The 18,941-nt window shown below is 41.6% G+C and overlaps 2 protein-coding genes across 3 annotated transcripts in view; one reads left to right on the top strand and one right to left on the bottom strand.

Annotated features, from left to right (window-relative positions):
- Positions 1-560: 560 nt before the first annotated feature.
- Positions 561-16,278, bottom strand: Cdnf (cerebral dopamine neurotrophic factor). The gene is made up of 4 exons (XM_008834348.2): positions 16,111-16,278; positions 6,953-7,080; positions 5,310-5,451; positions 561-1,462 (listed from the first exon to the last, which is right to left on the bottom strand). The coding sequence occupies exons 1-4, from the start codon at positions 16,223-16,225 to the stop codon at positions 1,284-1,286; spliced, it is 564 nt and encodes a 187-aa protein (XP_008832570.1). The 5' UTR covers positions 16,226-16,278; the 3' UTR covers positions 561-1,283.
- A 227-nt stretch (positions 16,279-16,505) lies between these two features.
- The window catches only part of Hspa14 (heat shock protein family A (Hsp70) member 14), a 29,802-nt gene continuing 27,366 nt past the window's right edge, over positions 16,506-18,941 (top strand). Inside the window, exons 1-3 of one of the 2 annotated variants that reach the window (XM_008834344.2) lie at positions 16,506-16,697; positions 17,814-17,894; positions 18,294-18,376. In XM_008834344.2, coding sequence (XP_008832566.1) covers positions 16,641-16,697; positions 17,814-17,894; positions 18,294-18,376 — 221 coding nt within the window. In that variant the 5' untranslated portion in view covers positions 16,506-16,640. Of the gene's footprint in view, positions 16,698-17,813; positions 17,895-18,119; positions 18,215-18,293; positions 18,377-18,941 lie in introns of those variants that run through there. The other variant, XM_029564144.1, reaches the window with a different exon arrangement.

Genomic DNA, 18,941 nt, shown 5'->3' with positions numbered 1-18,941 from the left:
GGCCTCCATCCCACAGAGATCCACTAGTCTCTGCTTCCCGAATGCAGGGATTAAAGGTGTGCACCATGCCTGTCCCAGAGAGGTTTAACTGATCAGGGAAGACCCACCCTGAATGTGGGCAGCACCATCCTTAGTCTGGGGTCCTGCAATGAAAGCTAGCTGAACACCAGCTTTCCTCTCTCTGCTTCTAGAATGTGGACATGTGTCTAAGGGCCTCACACTCCTGCTTCCATGATGGATTGTACTCTCAAGCCATGAGTCAAATTAAACCCTCTTTCCTTACATTATTTTGTCAGGTATTGTGTCCCACTATTAGCATAAGAGATTTTTTTGATACTCAGTCTCTCTGTAGTCCCATCTGGCCTGGAACTCTCTATGTAGACCAGGCTGGCCTGGTAACTAATACATCCTGACTTACCATACCAAACAGAAAAAATATGTAGACTGATTTGTAGTCAAAAAATGGAAGTTAATTTTTAATAACTTGTCATTATATTAGGTAATTATCGGAGTTGAAGTTGTACATTAGATAAGCTATTGTTCCTTTTTTCCTAGTCCAGTGTGTTTAATTTTAGGATTTTGTACAAAGAGATGTACATGAATACTCTTTCTTAGAATCTATTTACTCCATCAATTTTCAGTAGCTCACGTGAGTCAGCAATGATAACTTACAACATCCTTCTGTTGTGGTTTAGATCTGAAATATCCCTCCATCAATCCATTGTCAATGTTTGTTCTCCAGCTTGTGGCACTATCTGGGAGGCTGTGGCAGAAGATGGTCACTAGGTAGAAGTAGGTCACTAGGATTAAGGTTTGAAGGTTATAGCCTAGCCGCTAATTTGGGTATCACTCTGCTTCCTGGTTCTCCGTGATCAGACAGCCTCTCTCACATGCTCCTGCCACGATGCTTTGAGATGCTCCACCATGCCTTCTCTGATCTAATGGACTGAAACTCTCTGAAACCATGAGCCAAAATAAATCTTTCCTCCCCTAAGTTGTTTCTGTTGGGTATTATGGTCACAGCAATGCAAAAGAAACCAATTTGCCTTTGAAGGAAAGATTCAAGAAAGGCACTTTTAGGTTTTGGCACACTGCAAATGTGAGGAGCCAGCAGTATGCACGGGGTTAGTCATAAGCCTAAGCAACAAAATTCTGAGGTATAATAGCAAGACAAATCTGACACTCAACACAGGCCAATTCCTGGTTATCCTTAACCAACACATTCATATGTTAACAGAGTCATTTTGTTCTAACTACAATCCACAGTATATTGGCATCCAGCTTCAGAGCTCTGTTCCGGAACGTATCCCTGCATATTTGGGGGCCAGCTCTTTGATGAGATTCACATAGTCGGTTTTTTCTGCACAGGCCCTGCACTCTTCCCCCCAGCTGTGTAGGATCTGTTTAAGCTCTGTGACTCTCATCTTCCGCAGGTCCGCAGATGCCAAGTCCCATTTCTTCTCTGAGTACCAGAAAAGAAAGCACAGGTAAGAAACAAAACACAAAAATCCCATGAGACTCACTTACTTCATCCCATTTGACATGAAACAATTGTTTAAGGTTGGAAGGCACCAACCTTCCATTTCCATGGGAAACAAGACATACCCAATGAAAATGTAATACATATCCTTATTAGTTCTCCATATCACTGAGTTCTGCACCCTTGGATCCTACAGTCATGGACCAAAGATATTCAGGGAGGGAAATACTGAATCTGCACAGGATATACAGAGATTTTTCTTGTCATTATCCCCTAAACAATACAGTATAACAACAATTTATGGACCAATGAGATAGCTTAGCAGGTAAAGGTACTTGCTGCCAAGCCTGACAACATGAGTTCGATCCCCAGGGACCCACATGGTGGAAGGAGAGAAACAACTCCCACAAATTGTCCTCTAACCTCCACATGTATGTTGTAGCACAGACACAGTCCCCCACCACATGCGTGTGCACACACAATAAATAAACTAAAATGTAATAGTAATAAAAAAAAACTATGTAACATTTACATTGTATAATAGAATGCAAAAAAATCTGGAGACGGTTTAAAGTCTAGAGTCGGATATGTATTGATTCTACACAAATGCTGTGCCATTTTATTAATGGGCTTGAACATCTGAAGAGTTATCATCTGACAGGTTCCCAGGGCCAATTCTGAGTATATGAAAAAGCAACTGCATAAATCTACTAGGATAATTTGCATTCTGACTTTCCCTCTAAAGGATTATACTTGCATCAAAACAAGGGCCTGGGTAACTACAGAGTTCTCAAAATCAGCATTTCTTAAACTGTACCCTAATAGCTGTTCCCAAGGTTGAAAGACTAAGAGAGATAGTGTCTTTGGCATGGCCTTGCTTGTGGCCAACTGAAAGGCATGAACCAGCGAGTTATGGTCCATCTTTAATAGAAGACATATCTTCACAAAGGTAGATAGAACACTGTAGAGTCTCCTGTAAAAACGTAAAGAAGACCAGCTGTGATGGAGCACTCAGGAAGCATGGGCAGCAGATCACTATGAGATGGAGTCCATCCTAGCCTACATAGGGAGTTCCAGACCAGCTGGGGCTATAGGGAGACCTTGTCTCAAAACACAACAGCAACAACAAAAACAGGAATGTAGAGAAATCCAAATCTGTGAGTGAAATTGGGAACATTACCAGTGATGCTAAATTATTTTGGGTATCCACCCAAACTCATCTGATGCCCTGCCCTATGGGATTACTGAATGCAATGATCATTTGCATCCCCTTGTGGTGCCCACTTCTCTAACACTAGTTATTACATGCCAACCTGGCTCCCAAAATTCTTGAAATTAATACGTCACCCTCTAATTTCTCCAGCAAAACTACTATAACCTGCTTCCAGATTATCTGCAGAGAATATTGAAAACTCAGTTATTTCTTTCATCATGTCCCAAAACAAGAAAAAATTAAACTCATCTATAACACACATGATTATAATTTCCCTGTCCATAAAGGGTAGATGTGCTCTTTTGAAGGAAAGTCTCTTTGCCCTCCCTCATTGCCAAGTCTATGCCCTGAACCCTCACATCTCCTTATTAAACAATTAGTGCCAGCCAAGGATTTTTTTTAACTTGACTTATTTTTAAAGTTCTTGCTTTTTCCCTCTTCATATAAGAACATACATAGTAATACTTTTAAAAACATTAAAAACCTGGGGTTGGGGACGTAGCTCAGTTACTGGAGTACTTGGCTAGCATGCAGGAGACCTGAACTGGATCCCAGTATGGAATAAACCAGGAGTAGGGGTGCATGCCTATGTCTCAGCAACCTGGGATGTGGGAGCAGGAGGATCAGAAATTCAAGACCAGCCGTGACTGCATAATGAATTCAAGGTTAGCCTAGAGTAGGTGAGACTTTGTCTCATAAAAGGAAAATAGAAAAACCTAATAACTGTCAACTAACTTGTCAAAATTATTTCCAGTAAGTGTGTTCTAATTTTAAAGATTTTCACTTTTAATTTGAACTGTCATCTACACTCTGCTTCAGGAAACCCTTAATTTTTAATAACCCTTATTCTGCTAAAAAAAATTCTTTCAGGTCAAAAACCAAATGACACTTTCCTCATTCAAAACATACTCGAACTATACACTTAACCATTTTGTGGCTGACTTAGCAGAATACTGTTTTGTTTTGGGTTTTTTAAAGATTTTTTTTAATATTTATGAGTATTTTGCCTACAGTGCATGCCTGGTGCCTGCCGATGCTAGGTTAGTGGACCCTCTGGAACTGGAGTTAAGAAAAGGTGTTAGCTGCCATGTGGATACTGGAACTGAACCTGGGTACTCTGGAAGAGTATTGAGTGCTTTTAATCACTCAGCCATCTCTCCAACCCCCATAATACTGTTTTTATTGTTTGTTTTGATTTTTGCTTTTTTAGAAAAAGTGTCACTCTATAGCTAGGCTGGAACTGGCTATGTAGACTAGGTTGAGCCCATATTTAGGACTATCCTTGCACCTCAGCATTCTAAATTGTTGGGATTACATGCATGCACTATCATGCCTAGCCTGAAAGAATGCATTTTAGAGTAGGGACTTTGATAGCCCAGTTATTAGTAGCCTACAGTGCAAAGATCCCCATGATAGCTCATCTTCTTCCCATCAATAAGCTGAGAATATTTTATAACTATTGATCTATTCAACAGATGTGGTTGAAGGAGAAAAATTGCTTCATGCAAATTCCAATAGTTTCATTTTTTTCTAGAAAAAAAGATGGTAACTGGCATTAAACATCAAAAGGGGAACTTAATGATACTCTAAAATTACAAGAAAAAAAGTCAATACAAAAATTAGTTTTTGGCTCCCCTAGTGCCTCTAGTGGCCAGCGTTGCCAAAATATCAGTAAGTATTCTCTTTTATTCCAATAATACCTGATACTTTTTCTAATATTTTAAGGAGCCCTATAAGACCAACCCCCACATGTACAAGTCTTCCAAAATAAATTAGTTGAATGAAAGCCTCAGCATATGGTTGTCTCATCTGTAAACATTTTATATGGACTCAGGGCTTCCTGCCTCTACCCCATTCCTTTGAAGTCAATAAAAAGGGACGCTTACCCATAATAACCACCCTGGAATTTAGGGTCTGTGCTTGGCAAACCAAGAAATAGGCTGTCTTTGATACCTTCAGCCTTAACCCTATTTAAAGTTTGCTGTGTAGCTATGGTGCAAAGGCATATTGGGTAGTATGAGAAATAAGGGCTGAGAAGACTAAAATGATTCAGAGTGGTTGCTAATTGCTCAGTTTGCAACAATATGGCAGGTGTGTAACCACCTAACAATGACGTATGCATTGGTGGGATTTCAGATGTTAAGGACAGCTGAAGGAAGAAATTCCCCAGCCTTTGATCATACCGACTCCATCTATGCAAAAGGCTGGCCCAGATACAACTCCTCAGTATAAGAATAGATCTAACCATGTGAAATTTATAAGGCCAAAGCCAGCATTTTAAATAGGACAGTGCCCCCCCCCTGCTTATTAGGCACTTCTGAGAAGCTACCTCATCTGGCAAAACCTGATTTGATGGAAATAACCTAGTTCCTAAAATTGAAAGCTGACAGAAGGGTAATTATTATTATTACTATTATTATTATCAGCACATTAGTTTATTTCCTTTCCCTCATTGGTGCTCTTATGGCACAAGGCACCATTCATCAGCCCAGCAACCTATCAGAGAGTGGAGAATTCCTTTCTTTGAGGCCTGACATTTAGAAAGCACAGCCCCATGCTTCAAAGCTTGGCAACACATTGGACACACTGGAAAAAAACACTTGGCTCTGGTTATACCATATTTCAGCTCGCAGATCTGGCTGTCCATCTTCTTCAGCTTCTCACAAATCTTTACTGCTGGCATGTGCACACTCATGGGGCGTGTGACTTCACTTAGGATCTTGGTGGCTGCATCTTTGGTGGCTCCTAGATAATAGCACTGAAGGAGAATGCTAAGAATTTAGTGTTCCTGGCAATGATAAAACCAAGTAGTGCAGGGTAAAGCAGGGATTAGCCACGTTTTCTTAGTCCAGCTCTCAACTTTTAACCTCAGCTGACTAAGGACCAGAAGACAGTGACTCCAGCCTTGTGATTATCTTTTTTTTTTAATTTAATTTTATGTGTATGAGTGTTTTGCCTGTATGCATGTAAGTGTACCAATGCATGCAATGCCCACAGAGGCCAGAAGAGGGTGTCAGAGCCCCTGGAACTGGAGTTACAGAAGTTGTTAGCTGCCATGTGGGTGCTGGGAACTGAACATGGGTCCTTTGCAAGAGTAGCCAGTGCTCTTAACTGCTGAGCCAACTCTCCTGCCCTCTGATCACCTAAATTACAAGTATCTTACAATGCACAAGACACTGAGCTACTGGCTGTTTCCACATTTACTGGTTTCTCTGAAAGGCATTAACTTATTTACTGCTCACAGAGATCCTGTGAAGTGAGTGCTATTATTATCCCCTTATTGCACCAGGGCTGCCAAAGTTCACCCTGCCAGCAAGAGACAGGGTTTGGCTGTCACATCCATGACCTCGTCCATCACTTAACACTACCTTGCCTTGCAAGCTACCTGGCTTAAAATTTCTACATATAAAAATATAAAACTCAGTAGTACAAACAAATGACAAGAGTTTTGCAAGACACAAGAGTGTCAGTCAGTGGTAAGCAACGAATGATGTAGATTTACTGACAAATTCAACATGGCTACTTTAGGCAAAAAAAAAAAAAAGAATTGAACAGGCTCTGGGGGTTTAACTCAATGGTACTATAACTCAGTGGTACTTTAACTCGTAGTTAGCATGCACAAGGCTGTGGGTTCCATGCCCAGGATGATGAAAAATGGAACTGCTGGTGTGGTGGTGCACACCTTACGCCTTTAGTCCCAGCACTCAGGAGGCAGAGGCAACTGGATCTCTGTGAGCTGAAGGCCAGCCTGGTCTACATATTGAGTTCCAGGCCAGCTGGCTCAATGTGACAGAAAAAAAAATGGAATCAACCTGAAATTGTCTTTATTGATATAAAACACAATGTTGAAACAAGCCATATATTAAATCCAGGAAACATAATCTAAAAAACAAAATATAAATACTTCATTAATTACATGTGAATGATACTATGAAATGTTTTGATAAATTTGACTGACTGTCTCAGTCACAAATGAAAAAGTCTACCCACTCTTCCAACAGCAAATTCTCTTCATAAATTCAGATTTACAATTTCAGCTAAGAGAATGTAAAAGTGTTCACCTGGGATTGAATCAGAAAGAAAACTCAATACAACCTGGATTAAAAATCCATAGGATTATATTTCCCTGCAAGATTGATATCTGCTTTCTGTCCATAATGAATGTTTGGAGCACCCAACTCTAAGTTGAAAAGTGGAACTATTTGCAGTTTTCTTGAGGCACACAGGAAAATAAAAAGAAAGGTAAAATTGTACCATACCAGGCGGTTTTCTTTTCCATTAGCATCTGAGCAAAAGCTAATTAGTTCTTTCTCTATGATGTCCAAAGAAAAGTTTACACCTCTGGCTATCAAGGAGTTGTAGAATCGGTTCAAGAATTCTTTGCACACTAGAAGGAATAAATAGTTCTGTATGCACTTCATCTCTGTCACACCCATGTCTGTGACCCACCCACCAAATGAAAACATATTGGTATGATTCAGTGCACTGTGACCATGGAGTCAAACCCTACGAATTACTTGGGGGCCTGTTACTAAGGCCATGAATGAATGGACACTTACTCTGAGCTTCCTGAATCATCATTTAATCAATCTTTGGAACCAAATTCCACATAAAATGAAAGCTTTTCTACAAATTTTGGCTAACCCTAAAAAACAAGATACCTTCTTACAGGATTTGACCATAGAATAACTTCTTAGGCACAGAGAAAAGTTCTGAATAGGTATTATATCTTTGTTAGAATTCACATCTGACGGTTGATTTTCAAAGATGCCTCAAGCCAGCTTAGGCCCAGTTAAAAATGAACAGACAACAATAAACCCTTGCTAATGCCCAATAGTCTAGTTATTAAACCCACCCAAACTCTGTTAATCTACCCACACACTTTTGCAAACCAGAAGCTTAGATTTGAAAATTACAGGCAAGCTTGCTTGCAGGGTCATGCATCTGGTAAGTTTTAAAACAGAAAGGATATAAAATGTAGAGATGGATCCATACACAATTTTTGTTGCAAAGAAAAAAAACGTAAAAAGAAATAGGGAAAAACAAGACCCCGATGATGCACAAGACTGTACCCTTCTGATTATTTTAAAAAAAAAAAAAAAAAAAGGAGGAAGGGTCATGCACTCAGGGTGTATACACTGTTCTCTGTACTGACTCGGCATGCCTGCTGATGCCTGCCTTACAAAGTCGTAAATAAAACTGCTTCGCTGTCGCTTCTCCGGGGCTCCAGCACTCTTACAGGATGTGAGGATCACTGTTTCTTGCAGTACTGAATGAAGCCCCTTAGTAGTCTGGACAAGTGTTTTTGTGCCACCATCAAGAACCTGGAGTTGATCCCAATTTAAACAACCATATTCAATCCCAGTTGTCTAGAGTCAGGGAAAGGGCAGAACACAAAAGAAGCACAGGCAGGTTAACACCATGTTAACATTTGTCAAGTGATGATGGCTGCTGGCCCTGTTGCAAGCATTTCATGTAACTCATTCAAATCTCACAACAAAGCTAAGGTATCCTTTATTATTCTCTCTTTACAGAGAGAGAAACTGAGTCAAAGAGAGGTCACCTAACTTGTTAAGTGGTAGAAAGGTTACAAGGTCCCAAGTAGTCTGCCTCTGGGTCCACGTTGTCCCCTGCGGTGGGAGGAAGCTGATTTCCCAAGTGAACAAGTGTCTGAAGAAGCAAGCTGAGACGCAAACCAAGGCCAGAACTCAAGTTTGTGAACAGCAGCCCTGACATTAGAGCCAGAACCCTGGGAAAACAGTAGGAAGAGATCAGGCTTAACTAAAGAATGAAAGTTAAAGGTTTAAGTAAGGAGGGAAGATCTACATCGAATGTAGACACCACCATCCCATGGGCTAGGGTCCTGGGCCAAAAAGAGAGAGAAGAGCGCCAGAATTCAGCTCTCTCTGCTTCCTGACTGTTGATTGATGTGACCAGCTACTTCAAGCACCTGCCATCATGCCTTCTCCTACACAATGGCCCTACCCCCAAACTGTTAGCTAAAATAGACATCCCCTTACTTAAGTTGCTTTTGTCAGATTTTTTTTTATCATAGAAAGAAGACACTAATACATACATCCTTTCTCCTTTCCTTCTGGAAATTGAATTAACATGTTGGAGTTTTCTTTATCTATATTGTGTTTTATCTCTTTCCTATTTTATCCTTTCATCTCTCAGAAATTCTTTTTCAATATTTCATTTATATTTTTATTTTATGTGTATGAATGTCTTGCCTGCATGCACATGAGTGCACCCATGTTGTATCATGTCTATGAAGGCCAGAAGAGCTGCATTAGAGCCCCAGAACTGGAGTAACAGATGATTGCTAGCTGGGAACAAAACCCAGGTCCTCTGCAAGAGCAGTCAGTGCTTTTAACTGCTGAGCCATGTCTCCAGCGCCTCAGCAATTCATTCTTTATCATCTTTTTCTTCATCTTCAAGTATCCCAGGCTGGCCTCAAACTATCTAGGTAGCTGGTGATGAGTTGAATTTTTGATCCTCCTGCCTCCACCACTAAAGTGCTAAGATTATAGGTGACTACCCCATACCAGGTTTATGCGGTGCTAGGGGTCAAGCTCAGAGCTTCACGCATGCTGGGTAAGCACTCTACCAACAAAGCTATATTTACAGACCTTTAACTCTTGTTATTCACTATTTCTTTTCTCACTGGTGTCTTATCTACTGTTCATCTCACCAATTTTATTTGTAGAGGTTTAATTGGTTCTTTCTAGACATCTTTAGCAGCCTCTGCTCTGAATTTATATTATCAGTTCTTTTGTTTCTTTAAACATAAAAATCTAATAATGACTGATAATTCCAAAACCTGAAATCTTATCAAGTATGCTGCTTCTGCCTCTTGTCTCAACTGGCCATCGCTTATGCTGTCCTCTTCCCCATGGGCTTCTGAATGAGAATGTGATGCTGGAAAGTCAGTCGCCACTCCCAGTCAAACTCACAATCGTAAGAATAAATACCATACACTATACAGTATGCTGTATTGCAAAGCTGTGGTGCTTGGTAGACTGGGCATATTAAATGTAGTTTGACTTACGATTTTTCAATTTATGATGGAGATGTAATCTCATACCACACACATTACTTACTGGTTCTGTTTCTCTGGAGACTCCTAGCTAAAACAGCCTCCAGGTAGGAACAAGGTAAAAACCTCCAGATATAGTTATGTATCACTTAATGATAAGGATACATTTTAAGATGTTTTGCTGGAGACTTAATTGTTGTGGAACCACCACAGAGAATACTTACAGAAATTGAGATGCTACATATAGCCTGCTACACACCTAGGCTATTGGGTGCAGCCTATTATGTGTAGGCTGCAGGTTGGCAGGTGTGTTCAACCACTGCCTTATCATCTACAGAGTTCATGCTCAAGAGCCACACAATTGAATTACCAAAAAAAAAAAATCACTCAAAAAAATCTTAAACTGTTTCAAGTAGATTATGACTTTCTGTTGAACTCCATTCAGAGCTATCCTAGGCCATATGCAGCCTGCAGCCACAGGGTGATCATGACATTACCATACCAAGTACTGTAGACCGGTTTCATTCAATGTTAAGTATCAAGAAAGGTACAGTAAAAATGCAATAGAAGAGGCAAAAATGAACCTGCACATGAACCTTACTTTGAATGGAGCTTGCAGGAGTGGAAGTTGTGCTGGGAAAGTCAGTGAGGGGGAAGCCAAGAGAGGGCCACTTACACTTTACACTGCTGTAGAATCTATATACTGTACACTTAGGCTGTGCTAATGTTTTGAAAACATATGTCTCTTTCTTCCATGATAAATTAAACTTAGCTCATTGTAACCTTTCCACCATATAAATTAAGTAATTAAAAAAAACTATTTGATTATTTTGCTTGGTGTGGTGACACACACCTTTAATCCTAGGACTCGGGAGGCAGAGGCAAGAGGATCTCTGTGAGTTCAAGGCCAGTCTGGTCTACAAAGTAAGTTCCAAGCCAGCTGGGGCTACAGGGAAACCCTGTCTCACAAAGATTTAAAAAAAAACTATTTGATTATTTTGTAATATTTAGCTTAAAACAGAAACATATTGTGTAGTTATCCTCTAAGCTCATGTTCAATTTTTGCCTTTTAAACTTGTTAAAATCAAAGGCACAAAACCACACATTAGCCTGAGCCTACAGAGTCAAGTTGGCCGACTCCACTCTCCTTGCCCCTCCACATCTCGCTCCCTTGCAGCCTTTTCAGAGTCAACAGCAAGCAGGGAGCGATCTTGTATAATTTTTCCATGGAACACCTTCTGAAGTACCTGCCTGAGGCCATCTTGCAGTTAAGTTTTCTAAGTATGAAGAGCATAGATGATTTAAAAAAAAAAAAAAGCGCTCTGGAAAGATGGCTCCAAGGTTAAAAGCACGGACTGCTCTTGCAGAGGACCCTCATGTCAGCTAACAATCCTCCCTAACTGCAGTTCCAGGGGAATCCAATGCCCTCTTATGACCGCTGCAGGCATTGCACGACATGAGTGCACTTACACATGTAGGCAAAACACTCATACACAAAAAATAAAAATAATAAATAAAAATTTAAAAATAAATACATAGCCAGGCACGGTAGCCCATGCCTTTAGTCCCAGCACTTGGGAGGCAGAGACAGGTGGATCTCTGTGAGTTCAAGGCCAGCCTGGTCTACATAGTGAGTTCCAGGCCAGCTGGGGCCTCAGGGAGATCCGGTCTCAAAAAGACTATAAATAAATAAATAAATAAATAAATAAATAAATAAATAAACCATTGACATGTCCCTTATTACAATTAACATGTGTTAAGTACCATACATAGTGTATGTGCTACACTTTCATATGACTAGCAGTGCAGTGGGTTTATCTATACCAACACAATTGATTAAAATCCATGGTGTGGCATCACAGGGTGATAAGAATACTTCGACCCCATCATAATCCTACAGAACCACTACTGTATACCTGTTCATTGTTGGCTGAAATGTTGTTACACAGCACACAATTTAAAAAATCTGAAAATCAGGGTAAGGTCTAGGATGATATGAAATGTGTAAGTCACCATTATTCAAATATATTGATGATTCTACAGAATAAGAAGAGATGGCTAAAGGATACCATCCTGGGGCTTATTTTCATGAAATTTCACTGTTTAGAATTTGGGAAAATAGAGGGCTGGAGAGATGGCTTAGCAGTTAAGAGCACTTGCTGCTCTTGCAGAGGACCTGGGTTCGGTTCATAGCACCTACATAGTCCCATCCATAACTCCAGTTCCAGGGGATTCAACTCCCTCTTCTGGCCTCTGCAGGCATTGCATGCATGTGATGCACTTATACATGCAGGCAAAACACTCACATACATAAAATAAAAAATAAATGAGATAAAGAAAAAGAAATTGGGAAACTGGGAAAGACCCCAGAAAAGGCTGAAAGGAACAGCCAGTGAGACAGGATGGAAAAAAGGGACTGTATTCTCTCCAATGGCAATGATGAAAATGTTCAATGTCTAAGCCACCATGTTAAGTGCCACTGATACAGTGTGAAAAATGAGATCCCTCCTGACATATATCTTGCTCAGTTTAACTATTCATTATATTGTCTGTAAAGATGGCACCTTCTGTCATGATCAATGCTACCAGTCAGCAAAAATTCATCAAAGTCTCTAAGCATCCTCTTTCTTGTCTTCCTGCAAAGTAGACACAACCCTGCAAAGCCTTGTAACTCTTACCCAATATATCCTCATGTGATTTCTAAACCTCAGAGGTCATCCTGACAAGGCGATCCAAATGAGAAGTCAGGAATTCTAGTTTGTGATTTTGAAGATACACATTTGGTTCACTAAAACATGCATGAAATTGTGCCACAGCAGATATCCATCAATTTGCTCACTTATTGAATATCTACTATGTTTCTTAATAGCTTCTGAAAATGATATGGTAAGAGACATCATCTGACTTTCGAAGAGTAAATAAATAGTTGCATGGTAGAGATCAAAACAATTTTGAATCCTTTGAAAAACATGCTGGACACTATAGGAAAACAAAGGCAGTGAAGCCATCTGGAGGAAGCTGAGAAGCCACTGAAAGACATTACACCAGGGAGGAACGTGACAAACGTCCCAGGGTACTAGAGATGGGAGAATGGTGCAGGAAGGAAGGACACCACACAGTAGAGGGCAAAATCAGTGACGGTCTATAACAAGGCATTAGACCTGGGGAAGAAGACAAGCCCAGAATCCATCAAAAAGTAGAGTCAATAGATACAGTGATTAGTTGACTGCTAGGAATAAGGAAGAAAGAAAAAAATCTAGAATAGGCTTGTCAACTATGTTGACCCTATAGCATAGGAATAAGTTTCTGGGGAATAAAGGGGGGATGATGACTTTGAATGTAACTGTATCGAGCTTTCCGAACACTGGCAGTTTAGTAATCAGCAGGTGGACAAGAGATCCGGAATAGAAAGAAGGTGGCTTGGATTTAGTTAGGATTTACTAACTGTTAGGTAGATTGATTTTGATTGCATTGAAGAGTACGTGGACAGAATAAATATGGGCAGAGGCAGAACACTGGAAAATTCCAACATTCAAGCCATATCTAGAGGTTAGAAGCTCATGAAGACATTTGAACATGTACACAGAGACAGGAGGCAAAGACAGGATAAACAGTGTCAAGGCCGTCAAGGGAAGAGTTTCTAAAAGGAAGGAATTCTGACAATGGTGGCACATGCAAGACAAATTCAAGTTTATTCCTTGACCTTCCATGCAGAGAATAAGTGCAGCATGGATAACCTAACAAGCTAGCAACTTCACGTTCTTGGCATGCAAGTACTTACTGCTGTAACAACATCAAATGGTCACATTTGTTCATGCTGTAGGGTTCTCTTTATTAAGAATATTTGCAGGATTTGGGGATTTAGCTCAGTGGTAGAACACTTGCCTAGCAAGCACAAGGCCCTAGGTTTGGCTCTCAGCTCCCCACCTCCCCACCAGAAACAGTTCCATCCTTGAATCTGTAATTGCTTCAAAATGGCTTTAAGTTCCATAATATAATCCTTTTAAAGAGATCTGGGAACTATTGAATTTTCCTATCAAATCTCACATTACCTAAATGCAGTGCTCACAAACGTATCTATAGGGACCGGATAAACAAAATGAATGAGAAAGCAATCTGAAAAACTCTCCAGAAACACATCAACAGGTCCAAGTGGTCCATGACCACATGTTTTACCACTGTTGTGTTATATACAGTATACTATAGTATTTTAATTTATACACTGATGGGAAATTAAGTGCCTAATAGGAAAGACTCACTTGAGCTGGTAAGATGGCTCAGTGGCCTAAGGTACCTGCCGCCAAACCTGACAACTTGAGTTTGATTCCCAGGACCCACATGGTGGAAGGAGAGAACCAACTCCTACAAGTTTTGCTCTGACTTCCACATGCCCACCATGGCACTCATGCCCCACCTCACAAAAGAAATAAAATAATTTTTGTTGTTGTTTTGCTTGCTTTGAGACAGGATCTCACTGTGTAACCCTGGCTGGCCTTGAACTCACAGACATCCAGCTGCCTCTGCCTTCTGAGTGCTGGGATTAAAAGTATGCACCGCCATGCCCAGCCAAAATAAATAAGTTTTTGAAAAAGAAAAGCTCATAAGCAGCAACACAGCCAGGTATAGAATCTAGCTCTTGTTCAAGAGGAATTCCTGGCTCTGTGATTACACAGCCTCTTTACCTAACAAATGAAATATATTCACGGGTTAGCCAGACATGCAAGTCAATAATCACAACAGACTCCAATAAATTTAGAAAAGGTGCTAAGTTTCTCATTTAATTAATACAGATTCTCTGTCTCATTTGAAATGTTTTCAGGCCAAAGCTACAGAAAATCAATGACAGATGGTTTATCAAATCAACAGCACATGCCTCCCAAATGAAGCTTAAATATGTAGGAAAAAAATGAGACCTTTTTTTTAAATCTTATAAAAGAGCAGCCTACTCTCAAAGGTCTTATCAGAACCTTTCCCCCACGTAGCTCTTGCTGCTGCCCGTCACCCCTGAGTACACAGCTATCAGTTGCCAACTGGTCCCTATCTATGACAAGCTGAGATATGCCAGGGTCAAACAGGAAGAGAGGGAGGGGAAGAGGAAGATAAAGTGCACATAAAAATAAATAAATAAATAATAATTTTTAAAAAATATTTTTGTGTCTACTTGTGTTCAGGAACACACAGGCCACGGTGTATGTGTGGCAGTCAGAGGACAACCTTCAGGAGTTCATTTTTTTCCTTTCATCATGTGGGTCCTGAGATCATCAGGCTTGGGAGCAAGCACCTTTACCTGCTGAGCCATCTCACCTATCCAAAAATGAGTACTTTAAGCAATTGTAACAGTAAAAACAAGTATCTTTATTTACAATGGATTTTTTTTTTTTTTTGTCTTTTTGAGACAGGATCTCCCTATAGCCCCAGCTGTCCTGGAACTCACCATGTAGACCAGGCTGGCCTCAAACTCACAAAGATACCCCTGCCTCTGCCTTCCAAGTGCTGAGATTAAAGGCATGCGCCATCTCACCTGGCTTGTACAATGGATTTTTAAAATAACATGTAGGTCTTAAATTTCTAGAGAAAAGTTTAATTATTGCTGATAGAGAGCTGACCACCAGTGATTAAGATTTTGTTTAGATACCGTACAGACGACACTCAACCACTCCTTCAACATGTATCTTTCCTGTTGAGTTCATCTCTCAAAAGATGCCTATCTAAACCAAGTACTTCAATGAAACACGAAGGTTAAGTGCTACAATAGTTCGAAAGGAAGGGACTAGACAACTCTCTTCGGTTAACAGCCCTCTAAAAAGTTTTCTGATTTTTGTGAAAACTAGGTAGACACAACCATCTCAAAGCCTGGATCCAGGTGTTCTGATGGCCAAGCAAACAGAACAAAAAAAGGAATCATTCTTTTTTATCATTACCTTTTCAAGGAATTAATGCACTCCTTTGTAAAGCAACTTCTACCTATAAAATTCTAACCAATGCTATCTATGTCTTTAATTTGCGAAACCCTCACATAATTTATTTTCCTTTGGGGAGTCACAAATTAGTATGAACTTCAAACACCTCTTCAGTGCAAGGAGAGGCAAGCCTCCTCAGTTACAGAAGCATCATTCGTATCTACATCCGAATCTGGCAGCGTTTGCACAAAATCTAAATCAACTAGATCTTTTTCCTGAAATTTAATATTCACAGTAAAACTAGAACGGGGCTTCAAGGAGACAGTGGGCCAGACAAGCTTTTGCTTAGGCACGGAAGGGCAGTACTGCATTGCTGGGTGACATGTTATTTAAAGCCAGGGCTGGGATAAGCCAAAGCGTTCAAGGACTAGACTGAGCGCTGTGTCGCCGCCACGCAAGCAGGTCACACACCGCTCACCTTCACAGTCAGCCCCCGGCCGCACCCCGGCTTCCAGGCCCTGAGACGGGACCGGGTTCCAGACCCGAAGTGCAGCGCAAAAGGCCACCAGGGTAGCCGGGCTCGTGCACCGCATTCTGACCCAGCGACTCCGGACCTCCGGAACCACAAGACGTACAGGAGCCAGCAAAGGTCCGGAAACAGGTGACGCAACTCCACCGAGAGTTCCCATTGGCTCTTGAGAACGGAGTTCGTGAGAGGGAGGAGCCAAGAAGACACTTCCGTTCATTCCCGACTCGCGCGTGCGCACTGCAGCCTGCGCCGTGCGGCCCTAGTGGAGCGCGGAGAGAGGCACTAAAGCTATTGGCTGGCCTCTCGCGAGGGAAGGCGGGAGCTTCACTCTAATTGGTGGCAAGCCCGGCAAGACGGACCGGACGCAGTGGGCGGGCGGGAGCGCGAAGTCTCTGCGGGGCCTGCTGAGCTTGTTCCGAGGCGGTTAGCTGTGGCTTTCCGGGGTCCGTGGTTGCCGCCGCCGTGGTCCCCACCGTCTCATGGCGGCCATCGGCGTGCACCTCGGCTGCACGTCGGCCTGTGTGGCCGTCTACAAGGTGAGGCTGGGGAAGCTGGCTCTGGGCTTCCTGGCGGCCACCCGGTGGTCAGGATGCGGGGTGGCCGGCCTGGGAGCGTGGTGGCCGGCGAGTGGTACAGCCACGGGGTCCCGGCCTGGTCCTCCTTGGGGCTCCGGCTTGGGGTTCCCTGGATCGCGTGGAGGTTACACGTCCAGAAGGGGTGTTGGGGACTCGGCTCCGTGCGGTGCCGGGACATCAGGTTTGCTGGCTCCCCTGAGGAGTTCCCAGGGATTGAGAGGCCACGGGATACCCGGGAATCCCCGAGGTGTGAAACTTACCGAGTGTTCGGAGGTGGCTGCGAGGATTCTTGGAGGAGCCTAGGGGATGTGGGCACAGGATGCCCTCGGGGCTCAGAGGCCGTCCGAGCCTCTGGATGCCTGGAGGAGTCCCCGGGGCTGGGTTAGTCGTTATAAGGATACCTGGAAGCACACCTGGGACGCCTGGACCCCTGAATGCAGGAGTGGGGGTGGTTTCTGACAGCAGGCTCCTGGTGCCCCAGGGGTCACACGGGCTCGGGCTTCCCGGAGGTGAGCGGTCTCTGAGATTTCTGGGCCACCGAGAGCGAGGTGGAACGCAGCCTAGTGAAGATTGCCTGATTCTGAAGAGTTGACACTGCTTTACACACTTGATGCCGTTCTGAAACTAAGAGCTTGGTCGGGGAGGTATGACCTTTACTCAGTAGCAAAGCAGCTGTCACAATGAATTTACCTGCTGTTTAAGCAGTGATTTGTAAAGTCCCAAGGGACTTTGTTTGTAGAAAGGGAAATAAGGTGTATTTGTGGGCAAAGGAAGAAAAGGAAAAAAAAAAAAATGATGTAACCATGTTTACTGTTGAGTGTAGAATGGTTAGGTATGATTCGGTTTACCGTGTAGAGGTGACTGACCAAAAAAAGGGAGGCAGTTCTTTATAGACTGGAAGCTTTCTTTTAAAATCTAGGAAACTAAAAGAGGTGATTGAATCTGAAATGTTCAGAGATTTATATGCCATTCTTTCCACCTAGATGTCCAAGTGAGACTGGCATAAATGCCACAGTAACCACAGTAATGAGAGGGTACCATTTAAAAAGAACTAATCCTTGCTTGTCTTTTCTTTAGGATGGCCGGGCTGATGTGGTTGCAAATGATGCAGGTGACAGGGTTACTCCAGCCATTGTTGCTTACTCAGAAAATGAGCAGGTACTCTCTGTTCTCGTTTTTCTGCTAGAAAATAATGAAAAATCACATACATTGTAATCTGTTGTTTCTTTTAAAATCTAGGAAACTAAAAGAGGTGATTGAATCTGAAATGTTCAGAGATTTATATGCCATTCTTTCCACCTAGATGTCCAAGTGAGACTGGCATAAATGCCACAGTAACCACAGTAATGAGAGGGTACCATTTAAAAAGAACTAATCCTTGCTTGTCTTTTCTTTAGGATGGCCGGGCTGATGTGGTTGCAAATGATGCAGGTGACAGGGTTACTCCAGCCATTGTTGCTTACTCAGAAAATGAGCAGGTAGGTACTCTCTGTTCTCGTTTTTCTGCTAGAAAATAATGAAAAATTACATGCATTGTAATCTGTTGCTCTTTTCCAGGTGGTTGGACTGGCAGCAAAGCAAAGTAGAATAAGAAATATTGCAAATACAGTAATAAAAGTAAAGCAGATCCTTGGCAGAAGGTATGGAATAAAGTGCTTTAAGATACAGTAACAAAAGTGTGCGTATAACTCCTAATGTAAAATGAAAATAGAGATGCTCCAGTTTGATGACAGTCATTTTAGAGAGTCCCCCAGTGGGCACTTAACTTTTAATTACTAGTATTACAATTTCTCAATGATTGGGTTTGCTCAAATCTTTGATTCTTGACAACAGGTTTGGTAGTATGGATAAATGCCGACATTCATTTACTCTTGATAAATTTGTGCCATTCAGAGGTGGTACATTGGACTTTTCACATTTTTAGAAGACTTAAACTGAGTGAATTAGAATAGCTGTTGGAATTTAAAGACTGCCTCATTTGATGATTGAATTTTGCAGAATCTCTTACAACTAGTCATAATTTGTGTAGCGGCTGTTGGTTTTTCTCCTTATGGCCCTTTGTGACACTTTCTGGGAATCTACTTCCAGTTGACATACAAATTTAATTATTAGAGAATTCCAGTTGACTTACAAATTTAATTATTAGAGAAACAGCTTAATAAATATCTTAAGAATTAGGTTAATCATCTGTGTTGTAACTTTAAT

Source organism: Nannospalax galili, unplaced genomic scaffold, assembly GCF_000622305.1.
Source record: "Nannospalax galili isolate Female #2095 unplaced genomic scaffold, S.galili_v1.0 scaffold677, whole genome shotgun sequence".
In the NCBI taxonomy this organism is placed as follows: domain Eukaryota; kingdom Metazoa; phylum Chordata; class Mammalia; order Rodentia; family Spalacidae; genus Nannospalax; species Nannospalax galili.
Note: the sequence above shows the minus strand (reverse complement) of the source record. Positions and strands in the feature narration are given on the sequence as shown.